We start from the raw sequence: 16,866 nt of genomic DNA, 5'->3' as shown, positions 1-16,866 counted from the left end.
TGGCTGGGGTCATCACATTCCTACACTATCATGTAAGTTGACCAAGGAATAATCATATTCCTACACTGTAACACTGGGATGCCACATTCCTACACTTCACCACTGGTTGGTAGACCAAGACACCATATAACTACACTGTACCACTGGAGACACCACATCTTTACACTGTACCTCTGAAAACATACCAGAAAAAATAATAAAAAAATTAGTTCATATTTAATATTAATAATTTTAATACCAGAAAAAATAATAAAAAAAAATCAGTTCTTATTTAATATTAATAATTTTATTTTAAAGCATAACATATTCTTGAATGGCCATAGGCAATATAAAGCTTTTTTTTACTATACACAAATTTACATCAATACAGAGTATACAAACGTCAAAACCATTTGGGGAGAGATTATTATAATCACTGGGATGCGCTAAACCCACAAGGGTAATATAGCGCCAGGGTAATAGGACATAATCAAACTTGATTCAAGGAAGAGGGTAGCTCCAGTTTCTTGGATCAAGACCCCTTTACCAGCATCATGGCACTGCCCTTTATTAAGGGAGGAGGCAAAAAAAAAAAAAGGGGGGCAAAGGAGACTAGGGTCATTATTTGGGATATGTACGGCTGTACTTGTGAATCTTTTACAAATTACAAGCAACTAGGTGTATCTCTCTAGATTCATTTCACCAATTATACAACTGGATTTTGCCTGGAATTTGACTAATTTTTACAAAAGCCATAGTATAGTGCTGGAGTCATTATTTTCAATGAATTCTAAATGGGCTGGATCACAAACACCAGAGGTGTTCCGATTTACCCTGGTCCGCACCTCATGATCAAGCTCACAAAGATATCATTTTTCCAAATGCACACACATACATCCATGCATTTATCCACACTTACACACATGCATTTATGCACACATACACACATGCATATACACACTCGCATATTATATGCACTTGGCCTCTCTTACTTGCACAAATGTAGCTTTCACTGCTGCAAGTCCTATTATCCACTATAATTACCAGTGTATACTGGACCCAAAATCAGTGTTAAACAAGTATTATGACATAATTCCTGCAATACATACCCTGAACCTCATCAACCATGCTCAATCTCCCAGCAAAAACTGCTATTATTCCTTTGACAACCATCTCAAAGAAACTTCACATAAAATAACCTGCACATAGGAGAGAGAGAAGCTGTGATGAAGTTTCAATCCTACTTAGATGATTTCCAAGTTGTAAAGTAAAAGGACACAAGTGCAACTAATGTGACATTTATTGTGGCAACGTTTCGCTCTCCAGGAGCTTTATCAAGCCGAAACGTTGCCACAATAAATGTCACATTAGTTGCACTTGTGTCCTTTTACTTTACATATTGTCGGTAATTCTACCAACTTTATTACGATTTCCAAGTTGCACTGACTTGTAACTGTGTATTGTAAATGGTCCAAGTTGGAGTGAAATTTTGTCATAGCTTCTCTCTCCTATGTGCAGGTTATTTGTGTATTGTTCCAGCCACAGTATTGTGCCTTTTTGTTCTTCAAAGAAACTTTATTAAGCTCTACATAGTGAAATGTTGTTTCTATAACTTGTGTGGTTTTTGTCACGTCTGAAGGACCTACCATGTATAGGATAATAAGCTTACTGTAGTGTTCCTCCATTCTTATATCTGATAGCATTATGTCATTCCATGCAGCTCCTGGAAATTATATATGAATAATATACAAAACCTACATGTACATGAAAAAGATGTGTGCAACCCTTGGGTATTTTATTGTGGAGACATTTTACCAACCAGTGGATTTATCAGTTCACTAAAAAGAATAATACTGGTGACAGTAAAGGGCATGAAGTAATTATTTAAAGTGATCAGTCCCTCAGCCTTGAACTACACCTTTCAAGGATGGGGGATTGATTACCTCAAACTATTACTTCATGTCTTGCATAGTCTCCAGTATTATTCTCTGTATTTGACTGATAAGCCACTGGTGTAAGTTTATTAGGACACAGGTACACATAAGTACAATTAACATACACAGTGTAAATTACCTATACCTGGAGTATACCTGGAAAGGGTTTCGGGGGTCAACGTCCCCACGGCCTGGTCTGAGACCAGGCCTCGTGGTGGATCAGGGCCTGATCAATCAGGCTGTTACTGCTGGCTGCACGCAAACTGATGTACGAATCACAGCCCAGCTAGTCAGGTACTGACTTCAGGTGTTTGTCCAGTGCCATCTTAAAGATAGCCAGGGGTCTATTGGTAGTCCCCTATAGGCAGCTGAACAGTCTTGGGCCCCTGACACTTACCATGGTGTCTCTCAGTGTACTCATGGCACCCCTGCATTTCATTGGGGGAATGCTGCATCTCCTGCTTTCATGGGGAAATGTTGCATCTCCTGCTGAGTCTTTTGCTTTCATAGGGAGAGATTTTCACGTGCAAGTTTGGTACTAATCCCTCTAGGATTTTCCAAGTGTATATTATCATGCATCTCTCTCACCTGCATTCCAGGGAATACAATCAAGGGACTTCAACCATTCCCAGTAATTTAGGTGCTTTAACGTACAGACAAAGTGACTTAGTCCACTGAGGTCCTTGTGAGGGTTGTGTTGGGCAAAACATCTCCACAATAAGAATAGTCACATGTATTTCAATCTTCTAGGAACTCACACCAAAATACAACACTGGACTACTGTGCTGTATTTGTTATTTATTCACTGTATAATACACTACTGAATAAGCCAAAGAAGTTTGGGCTCAAGACAGTGGTCGAGTTATCCAGAATTCTCGTCACTATATTCATGAGGAAGCACTAACCCTGTAAATGTTGAAGAGTGTCTGGGGAAAGGGAGAATATTAAGTTTAATCCATGGAACTGGAGACTAGCTACAACTCCTTGGATTAAGAGCCTTTTACTAGCATCAAGGTACCTCCTCTTTCCTTCAAGGATGGTATTCTATTTTTCTAACATTTAATGACCTGCTAATACCCTCCTTCCAGTTGCATTAAGCTAAGTCAGTACAGTAAGTTCTTGACTTACAAACATGTTGAGAATTTTCTGTATTGTGTATAATATTATTATGAGCAATGTGGCAGATGTTGCAAGTACATATATGGAATAGGTGATAATTTACTAAATGCTGTAAAGAGTTCTTATGAGGATAGTGAGGCTCAGGTTAGGGTGTGTAGAAGAGAAGGAGACTACTTCCCAGTAAAAGTAGGTCTTAGACAGGGATGTGTAATGTCACCATGGTTGTTTAATATATTTATGGATGGGGTTGTAAAAGAAGTAAATGCTAGGGTGTTCGGGAGAGGGGTGGGATTAAATTATGGGGAATCAAATACAAAATGGGAATTGACACAGTTGCTTTTTGCTGATGATACTGTGCTCATGGGAGATTCTAAAGAAAAATTGCAAAGGTTAGTGGATGAGTTTGGGAGTGTGTGTAAAGGTAGAAAGTTGAAAGTGAACATAGAAAAGAGTAAGGTGATGAGGGTATCAAACGATTTAGATAAAGAAAAATTGGATATCAAATTGGGGAGGAGGAGTAAGAAAGAAGTGAATGTTTTCAGATACTTGGGAGTTGACGTGTCGGCGGATGGATTTATGAAGGATGAGGTTAATCATAGAATTGATGAGGGAAAAAAGGTTAGTGGTGCGTTGAGGTATATGTGGAGACAAAAAACGTTATCTATGGAGGCAAAGAAGGGAATGTATGAAAGTATAGTAGAAGCTTGGGTTGTGAATGCAGCAGCGAGGAGGCGGTTGGAGGCAGTGGAGATGACCTGTCTAAGGGCAATGTGTGGTGTAAATATTATGCAGAAAATTCGGAGTGTGGTAATTAGGAGAAGGAGTGGAGTTAATAAAAGTATTAGTCAGAGGGCTGAAGAGGGGTTGTTGAGGTGGTTTGGTCATTTAGAGAAAATGGATCAAAGTAGAATGACATGGAGAGCATATAAATCTGTAGGGGAAGGAAGGCGGGGTAGGGGTCGTCCTCGAAAAGGTTGGAGGGAGGGGGTAAAGGAGGTTTTGTGAGTGAGGGACTTGGACTTCCAGCAAGCGTGTGTGAGCGTGTTAGATAAGAGTGAATGGAGATGAATGGTATTTGGGACCTGACGATCTGTTGAGTGTGGGCAGGGTAATATTTAGTGAAGGGATTCAGGGAAACCGGTTAATTTTATATAGCCGGACTTGAGTCCTGGAAATGGGAAGTACAATGCCTGCACTCTAGAGGTGGGGTTCGGGATATTAGCAGTTTGGAGGGATATGTTGTATATCTTTATATGTATATGCTTCTAAGCTGTTGTGTCCTGAGCACCTCCGCAAAAGCGGTGATTATGTGTGAGTGTGGTGAAAGTGTTGAATGATGATGAAAGTATTTTCTTTTTGGGGATTTTCTTTCTTTTTTGGGTCACCCTGCCTCGGTGGGAGACGGCCGACTTGTTAAAAAAAAAAAAAATCATTGTTATACACAATACAGGTCCCCAATGTGTCTAAGTTGAAGACTTCCTGTATTATGAATATTATACACAATTCAGGAGGTCCCAAGTGTGTCTGTAATTCAAGGACTTACCATATTTAAATCATGTAATGGGGAGGGGAGGGGTTGAACTGAAGTGTGAACCTAGCCAGTGAAACCCCATGGCTGCCTACTGGGAAATATGTGTTAATGATTCTTTAATACTGACTAAAAGCAAGGTATACACTGATAATAAGAGGAGAAACAGAATTTGTAGTGCTTACGACTATTTGTGTAAACGAGACTGAGTTCATTCTTGGTGGCCGTTTGTCCTTGTCAAAACTGTATGTGTGTACTCACCTAACTGTGGTTGCAGGGGTCGAGGCATAGCTCCTGTATGTGTGGTTTGTGAGTGTGTTTTGTGTGTGTGTGTATGTACTCACCTATTTGTGGTTGCAGGGGTCGAGACTCAGCTTCTGGCCCCGCCTCTTCACTGACCGTTACTAGGTCCTCTCTCTCCCTGCTCCATGAGCTTTATCATACTTCGTCTTAAAGCTATGTATGGTTCCTGCCTCCACTACCTCAATTGCCAGACTATTCCACTTCCTGACAACTCTGTGACTGAAGAAATACTTCCTAACATCCCTTTGTTTCTGTGTCCCATCTCTGGAACATCCTGTCTCTGTCTGCTTTATCTGTGTGTGTGTGTGTGTATACTCACTCAGCTAATTGTGGTTGCAGGGGTCGAGACTCAGTGTGTGTGTGTGTGTGTGTGTGTGTGTGTGTGTGTGAGAGAGAGAGAGAGAGAGAGAGAGAGAGAGAGAGAGAGAGAGAGAGAGAGAGAGAGAGAGAGAGATAGAGAGAGAGAGAGAGATAGAGAGAGATAGAGAGAGAGATAGAGAGAGAGATAGAGAGATAGAGAGATAGAGAGAGAGATAGAGAGAGAGATAGAGAGAGAGATAGAGAGAGAGATAGAGAGAGAGATAGAGAGAGAGATAGAGAGAGAGATAGAGAGATAGATAGAGAGATAGAGAGAGAGATAGAGAGAGATAGAGAGAGAGATAGAGAGAGAGAGATAGAGAGATAGATAGAAATGTGTGTGAAAATGTGAGAAAAAGGGTGTATGTGTAAAAAATGTGTATATGTGAAAGTGTGTGCATGAAAATGTGTCTGGGGGAGAAAGTACTACAGGGGTCAAGTCTCATCTCCTGGCTCTCCTGCATGCACACATGTACATACACACACATGTATATGCAACACACGTATAAATACTGTATATATAATCAAATTTTACACACAAGCACACAGTATGTGGTACATTCACAATGAGTATAAAATAACTGGACGAGTTCAATGAGCAGCTTCCATCAGCTATGTACAGAAATTATATCTCCAGTGTAGGAGTAACATCTGGGTACAAGAAGCTGGGAGGAGCTTCTAACGTTCATGTCACAATCTGGATTAACTTGGCATCGCTTATTCATCGAGCATCTTTTGCCAAACACTTTCATATTTTTTTTTTTTGAAAGGGAGGGACCTCCACTTGAAAAAAAAAAATTTAATTTGGAAGGGAATAGAATTTTTTTTTTTTACTGTCAGAAATTTGAAATGTTAGTGTTATCACTCACTTTCAAGTGAAGATTCTGCTACATTTTCTCATTTTCTTGGCATATTCAGACATCTTATGGTCCTCTGACATTTAAAACAATGCTATTATATTTTTCAAGTTGTGATGGAATAATGGGTATTTTAACTTCCTGTTTTCAAAGAAGGTGAAGAAGTACAAAAAACTGACATGAACAGCATTCTTATTTTCATTTTGTCTTACCAAAATGTAAGTATTGGTTCATTAGAATCAATGTTCTTCATTTCTGTTTTGTATGCAAAATTCATTTCCCAGCATAGAAAGATAACACTGACAACTGTGAGAAACAGTTGCATCACATCTCTAGTCAAAACATTTCAACAGTAACCATTCAACAGGTCACTTGTCTAGAACAGTTCATAAATGCAAACTTGAAATATCTTCATTACAAAAGATGCTCATATTATTTTCTATCTTGGTTAGTTTCAGACTGTTGTAACTGAGAGAAGCCCCTTCATTGGTTGTTGCTGTGGTGGAGGGTTGGGAGGAAGGACGGGAGTTCTAGGGCCATGTGCTGCATCCTCTACATCTCTCTTCCTAGATACAGAAGATTTCTTATGACTGGCTTCTAGTGTTGCTGAAGTCTTTCTTCTTATAGAATGATCACGCCAGAGTGCCTGATGGACTCCATTTTCAAGTGTGCAGGTTCTCAGTGCTGAAGGGGGTTCATCAGGATTATGGTGACCTTGTTGTTGCTGCTGTCGCCGAAAGAGTTCGTGACGGCGTCTACGTTCTCGCTCTTTCTCCAGATGACGTTTGCGCTCCTCTCGACTCCAGTATCTCCCCAACTGAAAATATAAAATGAAATGTGCATAAAGTTATGGAAAAGTTTCACAGATATTACAGTCTATGGCAGGGGTCCCCAACATGTAGATCGCAGGCCACAAGTTGTCCTAGGAAATGGATGCAGCCCCTATGTGAAATTATGAATTCACTTTTAAGTAGATTCCACACTGGACAGTATCATCAAAACCATGTGACCCTCATCACACATTTGACCATCATATGTGGCCCACTTGTGTAGGAAGGCTGAAGACCACTGGACTCTATGGTATAATTAGTGTGTGTGCATATTTTACATTACTATTGCACAGTAACACTAGTGAATACCTGGATGGTGATGATGTCATAAACTTCTTGTGTTCATGATACAAAGTAGTGAATATGAAGCAAACAAGAAGTGTTCCTGTGCAGACATCTTTCCAAGGAATTGGCATAAAGCTGGTATAAACATAATAAGGTGGAGGGCTGGAATGTTTTTTCAGCTTTGTTCTCTAATATCACATCTATGTACAGTAGTTGCAGGATTCATTTATATGACACATGCATTTTGAGAGCTTAGAAATAGCACATAAATGCTCTATCAATCTGTAAAGATATTTATCTATTATGGAGCGTGAGCAAGGTAACATTTATGAAGGGATTCAGGGAAACCAATTAGCCAGACTTGAGTCCTGGAGGTGGGAGACACAGTGCCTGCACTATGAAGGGGTGAAGATGTTGCAGTTCAGAGGACCAACTGAACTGTGATGTTAGCAGGCTTCTGGCAAGACAGTGATTGAGTAAGAGATGGTGAATGTAGTTCTTCTATTTTTTGGGTCACTACCTCAGGAGCAAATGGCTGGTATGTTAGAAAAATTATTACAAAGTTAGCATATATTCAATTACAAAACTGTATCATTGAGTGTTAAGTAAGTATACTGTCCATCATGATGGATAAGGTTAAAAAATATTACATTCCTGGATAGACACCTGCATGTGTTTGTGTCTACACCATATTAACACATGATGACCATTCAAAGAAAAAATATATACATGTACAGTGGTACCTCGAATTTCAGCCATAATTCGTTCCAGAAGGTTGTTCGAGTACCGTTACCGAATGAATTTGTTCACACAAGGAATAATGTAAATTAGATTAGTCCATTTCAGACCCCCACAAATACACTTACAAAAGCACTTACAAAAATTTCATCTTTCAACACACCGGCCGTATCCCACCGAGGCGGGGTGGCCCAAAAGGAAAAACGAAAGTTTCTCCTTTTACATTTAGTAATATATACAGGAGAAGAGGTTACTAGCCCCTTGCTCCCGGCATTTTAGTCGCCTCTTACAACACGCATGGCTTACGGAGGAAGAATTCTGTTCCACTTCCCCATGGAGATAAGAGGAAATAAACAAGAATAAGAACTAGAAAGAAAATAGAAGAAAACCCAGAGGGGTGTGTATATATGTGCTTGTACATGTATGTGTAGTGTGACCTAAGTGTAAGTAGAAGTAGCAAGACGTACCTGAAATCTTGCATGTTCATGAGACAGAAAAAAGGACACCAGCAATCCTACCATCATGTAAAACAATTACAGGCTTTCGTTTTACACTCACTTGGCAGGACGGTAGTACCTCCCTGGGCGGTTGCTGTCTACCAACCTACTACCTACAAAAATAGACTTACATAATTGTTCAAGTTGAGAGCGGTTTGAAACTCGAGGTACCACTGTACAAATATATCTGAGTTTTGTTCTGTTTTCTTAGTAGTTCTTGTTTATTTTTTAATCTCCATGGGAAAGTGGAAAAGAATCCTTCCTCTGTAAGTCATGTGTGTCGTAAGAGGCAATTAAAATTCCGGGAGCAAGAGGCTAGTAACCGCTCCTGTATAAGTTAGTAAATTTATAAAGAAAAACTTTTGTTTTTTTTTCAGGTCACCATGCCTTCCTGGGAGATAGCCCATATCTTAAAATAATAATAATAATAATAATAATAATAATAATAATAATAATAATACATTGGACCCCCGGTTATCGGCCGGTTTGGTTATCGGCCAACTCCGTTATCAGCGGGGTTTTCGGCGCTTGGTTATCGGTCGTTTTGGACGCATCCATCCACCGGCTGGGGCAGCTTGCGCTTCAGTTTGGCTTTGTCTCTCGGTGGCTGAGGAAGCTTCTGCTCATACATCCAAACATTTTGCTTGTTTACCATTGTTTTTAGTGGTTTTTCTTGCAGTGCAACTGTGAAGTAAGTAACCATGGCTCCAAAGAAAGTTCCTGTGGTAAAGAGAGTGAAAAAACACCATGGAATTTAAGCGTGAAGTGATAGAAAAATTCAAGAGTGGTATGAAGGTGGTGGAACTTGCCAGGATGTACAGCAAGAATAAATCAACAATTACATCCATCCTGGCAAAGAAAGAACAAATCAAAGACGCTAATGTTGCGAAAGGAGTAGCTTTTCTAACTAAACAAAGGCCACCGATAATGGAGGAGGTGGAAAAGTTATTATTATTGTGGATTAAGGAAAAAGAATTAGTGGGAGACAGTGTTGTGGAGTCTACTATTTGTGAGAAGGCAAAGCAGTTGCATGAGGATCTTGCAAAGAAAATGCCTGGAACAAGTGCTGCAGTTTGTGAATTTAGGGCCAGCAAAGGATGGTTTGATAGATTTAAGAAGCATAGTGGCATACACAGTGTTGTAAGGCATGGTGAGGCTACAAGTTCTGACAAATGTGTGGCTGAAAACTATGTTCACAAATTCCAGGACTATGTAAAGGCTGAAGGAATCGAACCCCAACAAGTTTTCAACTGTGGTGAAACAGGCTTGTTTTTGGAAGAAAATGCCAAACAGGACCTACATTACCCAGGAGGAAAAGGCACTGCCAGGACACAAGCCTATGAAAGACAGGCGTACTCTTTTGTTGTGTGGTAATGCTAGTGGGGATTTCAAAGTGAAGCCTTTACTTGTGTATCACTCAGAAAATCCCAGAGTGTTTAACAAAACCAATGTCATGAAGAATAGATTGTGTGTGATGTGGAAAGCTAATCATAAGGCATGGGTCACAAGGCAAATTTTCAAAGAGTGGGTTAATGATGTGTTTGGCCCAAGTGTGAAAAAATACCTCCTAGAAAAGAAATTGCGACTCAAGTGCCTCCTGTTACCGGACAGTGCTCCTGCACATCCTCCAGACTTGGAAGACCAAGTGTTAAGGGACTTCAGTTTTATAAAAGTGAAGCTCTTACCTCTTACCACCACTCCTCTCCTCCAGCCCATGGACCAGCAGGTCATTTCTAACTTCAAGAAACTCTACACAAAAGCAGTGTTTCAAAAGTGCTTTGAAGTGACCTCAGACACTCAGTTGACCCTGAGAGTTCTGGAGGAATCACTTCACTATCCTCCATTGCATAACCCTTATAGATAAGGCTTGGGAGGGAGTGACTTCCAGGACTTTGAACTCTGCTTGGAGAAAACTATGGCCAGATTGTGTCCAAGAGAGGGATTTTGAAGGGTTTGAGACTCACCGTGACCCTGACCATGCCGACCCTGTGGACTCTATTGTGTCTTTGGGGAAGTCCCTGGGGTTGGAGGTGAGTGGTGAGGATGTGGAAGAGTTGGTGGAGGACCACAGGGAAGAGCTTACCACTGAAGAGCTGCAAGAGCTCCAACTTGAACAGCAACAGACTGCAGCTGAGGAACTTGCTTCAGAGGAGGAGAAAGAGGGGGTGAAGGAGGTGCTTTCTTCAGAGATTAAAGAGGTGTGTGCAATGTGGACCAGGGTGCAAGCTTTTGCAGAGAAACACCACCCTGACAAAGCTGAAACAAACCATATCTGCAACATGTTTAGTGACGAAACCCTGTCCCACTTCAGAGAAATCTTAAAGAGACGCCAGAAACAGAGCACTCTGGACAGTTATTTTGTGAGACAGGGGTCCAGTGACTCTCAAGCTGGTTCTAGTGGCATTAAAAGACAGAGAAGGGAAGTAACCCCAGAGAAGGCATTGCTACTTAAAGTCTTCATGGAGGGGGATTTCCCTTCCAAACACTAACTCCTCCCTCCTTCCTCCTCCCTATCTTCCAGAAGCCAGCATTAGCCTTCAATAAAGGTATGTAATACGTTTTTTTTTTTTTTCAACAAGTTGGCCGTCTCCCACCGAGGCAGGGTGACGCAAAAAAAGAAAGAAAATCCCCAAAAAGAAAATACTTTCATCATCATTCAACACTTTCACCACACTTGCACATTATCACTGCTTTTGCAGAGGTGCTCAGAATACAACAGTTTAGAAGCATACACATATAAAGATACACAATATATCCCTCCAAACTGCCAATATCCCGAACTCCTCCTTTAAAGTGCAGGCATTGTACTTCCCATTTCCAGGACTCAAGTCCGACTATATGAAAATAACCGGTTTCCCTGAATCCCTTCACTAAATATTACCCTGCTCACACTCCAACAGATCGTACTTACATAATTGTAAAAAAAAATATTTTTTTGTGAATATTTTTGTTTGGAACGAATTAATTTTTTATTTCCATTAATTCTCATGGGAAATATTAATTCGGTTATTGGCCATTTCGGTTATCGGCCGACCTTCAGGAACGGATTACGGCCGATAACCAGGGGTCCACTGTAATAATAAAATAAGATTACCTTCATCTCTGACACAGCATCATCATCTGTTGTAAGTCCCGCTCTTTCTTCATTTATCTTGAGTGCTCTCTCCTTCAGCATCTTGTTCCTGACAGGTCGCTGTGTAATGTACCTTGTTCCATCAGGTCGCCTCTTCACCTGTGTAATAAGTAATTTCTAAGTACTGTAAAATTTCAAATACTGAAACAAATGATTAAATCCTTTCTTAAATAAATGAGAAAATAATTTTGCAATAGTAATTCAAATTCACAATTAACTTACAATTTGCAAAGAAAAAGTTTTCAGTGACCTTTTGTCCCATCCTTAATCATTATCAAGCTTGCTGTGGCTCATATGTTGGTTTGCGTGCAGCCAGCAGTAACAGCCTGGTTGATCAGGCTCTGATCCACCAGGAGGCCTGGTCACAGACTGGGCCATGGGGGCGTTGACTCCCAGAACTCTCTCCAGGTAAACTTACAATTTATAATGGTTCAGGATGAAATGTAGTGTAAATTTCGAAGTGTTAATAAATTAAAAAATAAATAAGACTTGTTATGACTTTCATTCAGAGGGTCAGCCACCCAGGATAACCCGGGGTAGGGAGGGTCAGCCACCCAGGATAACCCGGGGTAGGGAGGGTCAGCCACCCAGGATAACCCGGGGTAGGGAGGGTCAGCCACCCAGGATAACCTGGGGTAAGGAGGGTCAGCCACCCAGGATAACCTGGGGTAGGGAGGGTCAGCCACCCAGGATAACCCGGGGTAGGGAGGGTCAGCCACCCAGGATAACCCGGGGTAGGAAGGGTCAGCCACCCGGGATAACTCGGGGTAGGGAGGGTCAGCCACCCGGGATAACCCGGGGTAGGGAGGGTCAGCCACCCAGGATAACCCGGGGTAGGGAGGGTCAGTCACCCAGGATAACCCGGGGTAGGGAGGGTCAGCCACCCAGGATAACCCGGGGTAGGGAGGGTCAGCCACCCAGGATAACCCGGGGTAGGGAGGGTCAGCCACCCAGGATAACCCGGGGTAGAGAGGGTCAGCCACCCAGGATAACCCGGGGTAGGGAGGGTCAGCCACCCAGGATAACCCGGGGTAGGGAGGGTCAGCCACCCAGGATAACCCGGGGTAGGGAGGGTCAGCCACCCAGGATAACCCGGGGTAGGGAGGGTCAGCCACCCAGGATAACCCGGGGTAGGGAGGGTCAGCCACCCAGGATAACCCGGGGTAGGGAGGGTCAGCCACCCAGGATAACCTGGGGTAGGGAGGGTCAGCCACCCAGGATAACCCGGGGTAGGGAGGGTCAGCCACCCAGGATAACCAAAGAAAGTCAGTGCATCATCAAGGATTATCTGTCTTATTTCCACTGTGGTCTTTCAATCTTGTCCCCCAAGATGTGACCCACACCAGTCCACTAACACCCAGGTACCTACTTACTGCTAGGTGAACAGTGACAGCAGGTGTAAGGAAACATGCCCAACGTTTCCACCTATACCAGGGATTGAACCATGGCCACTCAGTGTGTGAGGCAAGTGCATTGCCAACTGAGCCATGGGATTGCTTTAGGCAATCCCATGCTGCATCCTTGCTGCAGCCGCAGCAAGCAGCAACAAGGCTGCTCCTATATCTTGCCGTCCCCTGGGCCTATCCGAACTCCAGTGATGGCCAAATTTGCAAGTACTGCTGCAACAACATGCAAGTTAACTATAGTTACATAAAAACTGACGGTGACGACAACGAAATGGACTAAATATGACAGAAGAGGGACCGGCATTCAAGTACCAGACCTGCTACCAGACGTGAACCAGACACAAGACGTTTTCTACTAAATGAAATAACTGACCTCCATATCAACTGCACCAGTGTTTAACGGGAAGACAACATGGCAGAATTCCTGATCAACTAAATCTCCAAGGAAATGCCAGGTCTGTAGGACTTTTTTCGTCAGTGCCAAACGAGGGAAAGATTTGAGCCTTTAAACATGGCTGACAGGCATTCAAACAGCAGCTACTGCCAGACGTACAACTAGCGAAGTGAAATTCTCATCTTTACTGACGTTCATCTGTTGACAGTAGCATCATATCTGTACCACCATCATATCACCTGTACCAGTGCTAACGAGAGGGAAACACAGGAGACATCGTCAAATCAACAGTACAAAACTCCAAGGTATAGGACGGTTATCCCTCAGTGCCAGTCGTGGGAAAGAAGTGAATAGTTAAATAGTCAAGGTTAATATTTTAGTAGCTGACCTATATTCAGCTGACCAGTGTACAGTGAGAGAATCATAGCAGAAAAAGCCAAATATATCTATAATCTCAAGGAAAGTCAGGTGGTGTTACTCCCCTCAGTGTTTTAAAAATGGCTGAGTCAGCAAAACAGGTCAGGAGACAACAACACGACACAACCCCCGATAAATGGAATTGAGGGGGATTTGGAAGGATAAAACCATTGATTAAACCTTTCTGGTCTACCAGAATGGAAAGGAGTTAGAAGTTAATTGGTGAAGCCAGACTGTGAAGTGAGGTGGGTAGGGGAGGGTGAATAAGGGGTTAAATGTAAGGGTGTTGTGAAGTTAAGGGAAAAGTGAGCAGTGAAGAGGGTTTTGAAGAGGAAATTTTACTAGTAATTCAGTGTAATTAAAGCAGATACTAAGTGTACTAGGGACTGGAAAAGAGAAATAAATATTGTATATGAGTAAAAGAGCGAAGAGCGAAAATGGCAGGCATTAGAGGGGTACAGGCTGCCATAATTATATTTATATTTCTTCTTCAATTCCATGAAGAAAGAAATCTGTCATGGGGGTTGGAAAAGGTGAATGGAGTAACAGCGCCCTGGACAGTAAAAGCCCAACAGTTGCCATCCTACCAAAAAAGTAAACCTCACTATCGCTGCAAGGTATGGCAACACCGCATACCCAAACAAAAACAATGGCACACAGCTCTTATTGTAGCGCTCTTAAGTGGTGATATCCAAATTAATCCAGGACCTCAAACTATTGTGCAGAGGCAAAACAGACAGATAAATGACGGCAATAATGACGGTCTAGTAGCTAGGGATGATAACCTTAACTCCATATGTAATGCATACATAGGTCAATGTGAGACAATACAGCCATTATTATCTCAAACACTACCAAACAGATGCATACACTGTACTAAAGTACGCATGAAAAACAGAAAAGGCACCTTATGTAAAATGTGTAAGGGGTGGGTGCATGATGGATGTATGTACAATTATAGCAACGGTGCCAGAATTCATTTTGTGTGTAACAAATGCACTTTGGCACAGTTACCCTTTAGCAGTGATGACATTGATTTACCTAATTTTAATACAAATGACCCATTGCCATATATTGATGATTATGATTGTTTTATGAAAACAGGCCTTCACTTTATTCATGTCAATGCAAGATCACTTCTTCCTAAATTGGCAGAGATTAGGATTCTAGCTAACAAAATTAGGGCGGCAGTTATAACCATCTCTGAATCTTGGTTGGATGATACGGTGACTGACGACGAGGTCAAAATAGATGGTTACAATATAAAACGCTTAGATAGGAACAGAAAGGGCGGTGGAGTATGTGCCTACATTAGAAATGACTTAGCTTACAATCCAAGACCTGATTTAAATAACAATAAACTGGAGATTCTATGGTTTGAAGTGCTGCTTCCCAAGACCAAACCCATCTTAGTAGGAACTAGTTACCGCCCTCCTACCCAGGACCAGTTCTTAGAAGACTTTTCCGGAGTCTTGTCCGGAGTTGAAAGCAATTGCGAAACAATAATACTGGGCGACTTCAATATCTGTTTTCAGCAACAAAATAACGGGCTATGCAAAAGGTATAAGCAAATTCTAGGATTAAATAGCTACACCCAACTAATTAATAAACCAACCCGGATCACACAGTTCTCAGCCACCCTAATTGACCACATACTTTGCAACCGCGCTGAGAACATTAGTCAGTCAGGCGTCATTACCACAGGTCTTAGTGATCATTTCATCATTTACTGCACCAGGAAAATCACTAGGGATAGGATAGGCCTACACAGGACAATAAAAATGAGGTCAACTAGAAACTACAGTAAAGAAACACTGGTAAATAGGCTACACAATTGTGACTGGACAGAGATAACAAGTTGCACGGACGTAAACGATGCCTGGGAAAAATTCAAAACAATGTTCACTACCATTCTTAATAATATTGCACCAGTTAAAGAGGTTAGGATTAAACGAAGAACTGAACCCTGGATGACTACTGAGATATTAGATAATATGAAATTCAGAGACCAGCTGCTAAAAAGATTTAAAGCAAACAGACAGGATATTGCAGCACTAAATGAATTCCAAAGGGTGAGGAACAGAGTACAGAGGCTTATAAAAGGAGCAAAGGCAAAGCACTATTGCTCAAAAATTGAAGAATATAAGCATAACCCCAGAAAGCTCTGGCAACAACTAAAACAGTTGGGGTATAGCCATAAGCCAGTAGATAGGTCTAACATAGTACTCACTATCGATAATGAGGTATGCCACGAAACCTCTAAGGTGGCAAATTGCTTTAATTCCTACTACACATCTGTTGCATCAACACTAGTAAGTAAACTACCAGCTGCATCAAATATCTTTAACACAGACTCTGATAAGTTTCAAATATACTATACCAATAAAGGGGTAACCCCAAACAGTTGTCAACTAGTAAGTGTATCTCATGACTTCATTCAAAAAGAACTAAGCAGGTTAAACCCAACTAAGAGCACAGGCCCTGATAACATCCCGTCTAAGTTCCTAAAAGATGGTGCTTTTGAACTGTCAATCCCTATTGCTCACATAATAAATCTATCAATCACCACTAATACCGTACCGGAGGGGTTCAAGGAGGCCAGAGTTACTCCTATCTTCAAGAAAAATAATAGGTCTGATGTAAGCAACTATAGACCTGTTAGTATACTCAGTATAATACCTAAAATTCTGGAGAGGGCGGTGTATTTTCAAGTAGTTAAGTACCTTAATGACAACAGCATTCTCCATAGCTATCAATCGGGCTTTAGAAGATCATACTCAACCAATACCTCCCTTATTAATCTGATGGATTACCTGAGAACTGAAATGTCAAAAGGGAACCTCATAGGTATGGTAACCTTAGACCTGCAAAAGGCCTTCGATACTGTCAACCACAATATATTATGTAATAAACTCCAAGCTATCGGTATAGGTTCTGTAGACTGGTTTAAGTCCTACCTTAGCAACAGGAGACAAATAGTCAAAATCAACAAAACGGAATCAGAACCCCTGCCGATAACATGTGGAGTTCCCCAAGGTAGTATTCTGGGTCCCTTACTATTCTTATGTTATGTCAATGATATGCCTATC

The 16,866-nt window shown here is 41.5% G+C and overlaps 1 protein-coding gene across 1 annotated transcript in view; it reads right to left on the bottom strand.

Moving 5' to 3' along the window:
- Positions 1–264: 264 nt before the first annotated feature.
- Slip1 (SLo interacting protein 1) overlaps positions 265–16,866 on the bottom strand; it is a 480,758-nt gene continuing 464,156 nt past the window's right edge. Inside the window, exons 9-10 of the mRNA XM_053800206.2 lie at positions 11,522–11,659; positions 265–6,894 (exon numbers count right to left, since the gene is read on the bottom strand). Of these exons, the coding sequence (XP_053656181.2) occupies positions 6,532–6,894; positions 11,522–11,659 (501 nt within the window). The 3' untranslated portion in view covers positions 265–6,531. The remainder of the gene's footprint in view (positions 6,895–11,521; positions 11,660–16,866) is intronic.

Source organism: Cherax quadricarinatus, chromosome 97 (genome assembly GCF_038502225.1).
Source record: "Cherax quadricarinatus isolate ZL_2023a chromosome 97, ASM3850222v1, whole genome shotgun sequence".
In the NCBI taxonomy this organism is placed as follows: domain Eukaryota; kingdom Metazoa; phylum Arthropoda; class Malacostraca; order Decapoda; family Parastacidae; genus Cherax; species Cherax quadricarinatus.
This window is presented reverse-complemented; position numbering and strand designations above follow the sequence as displayed.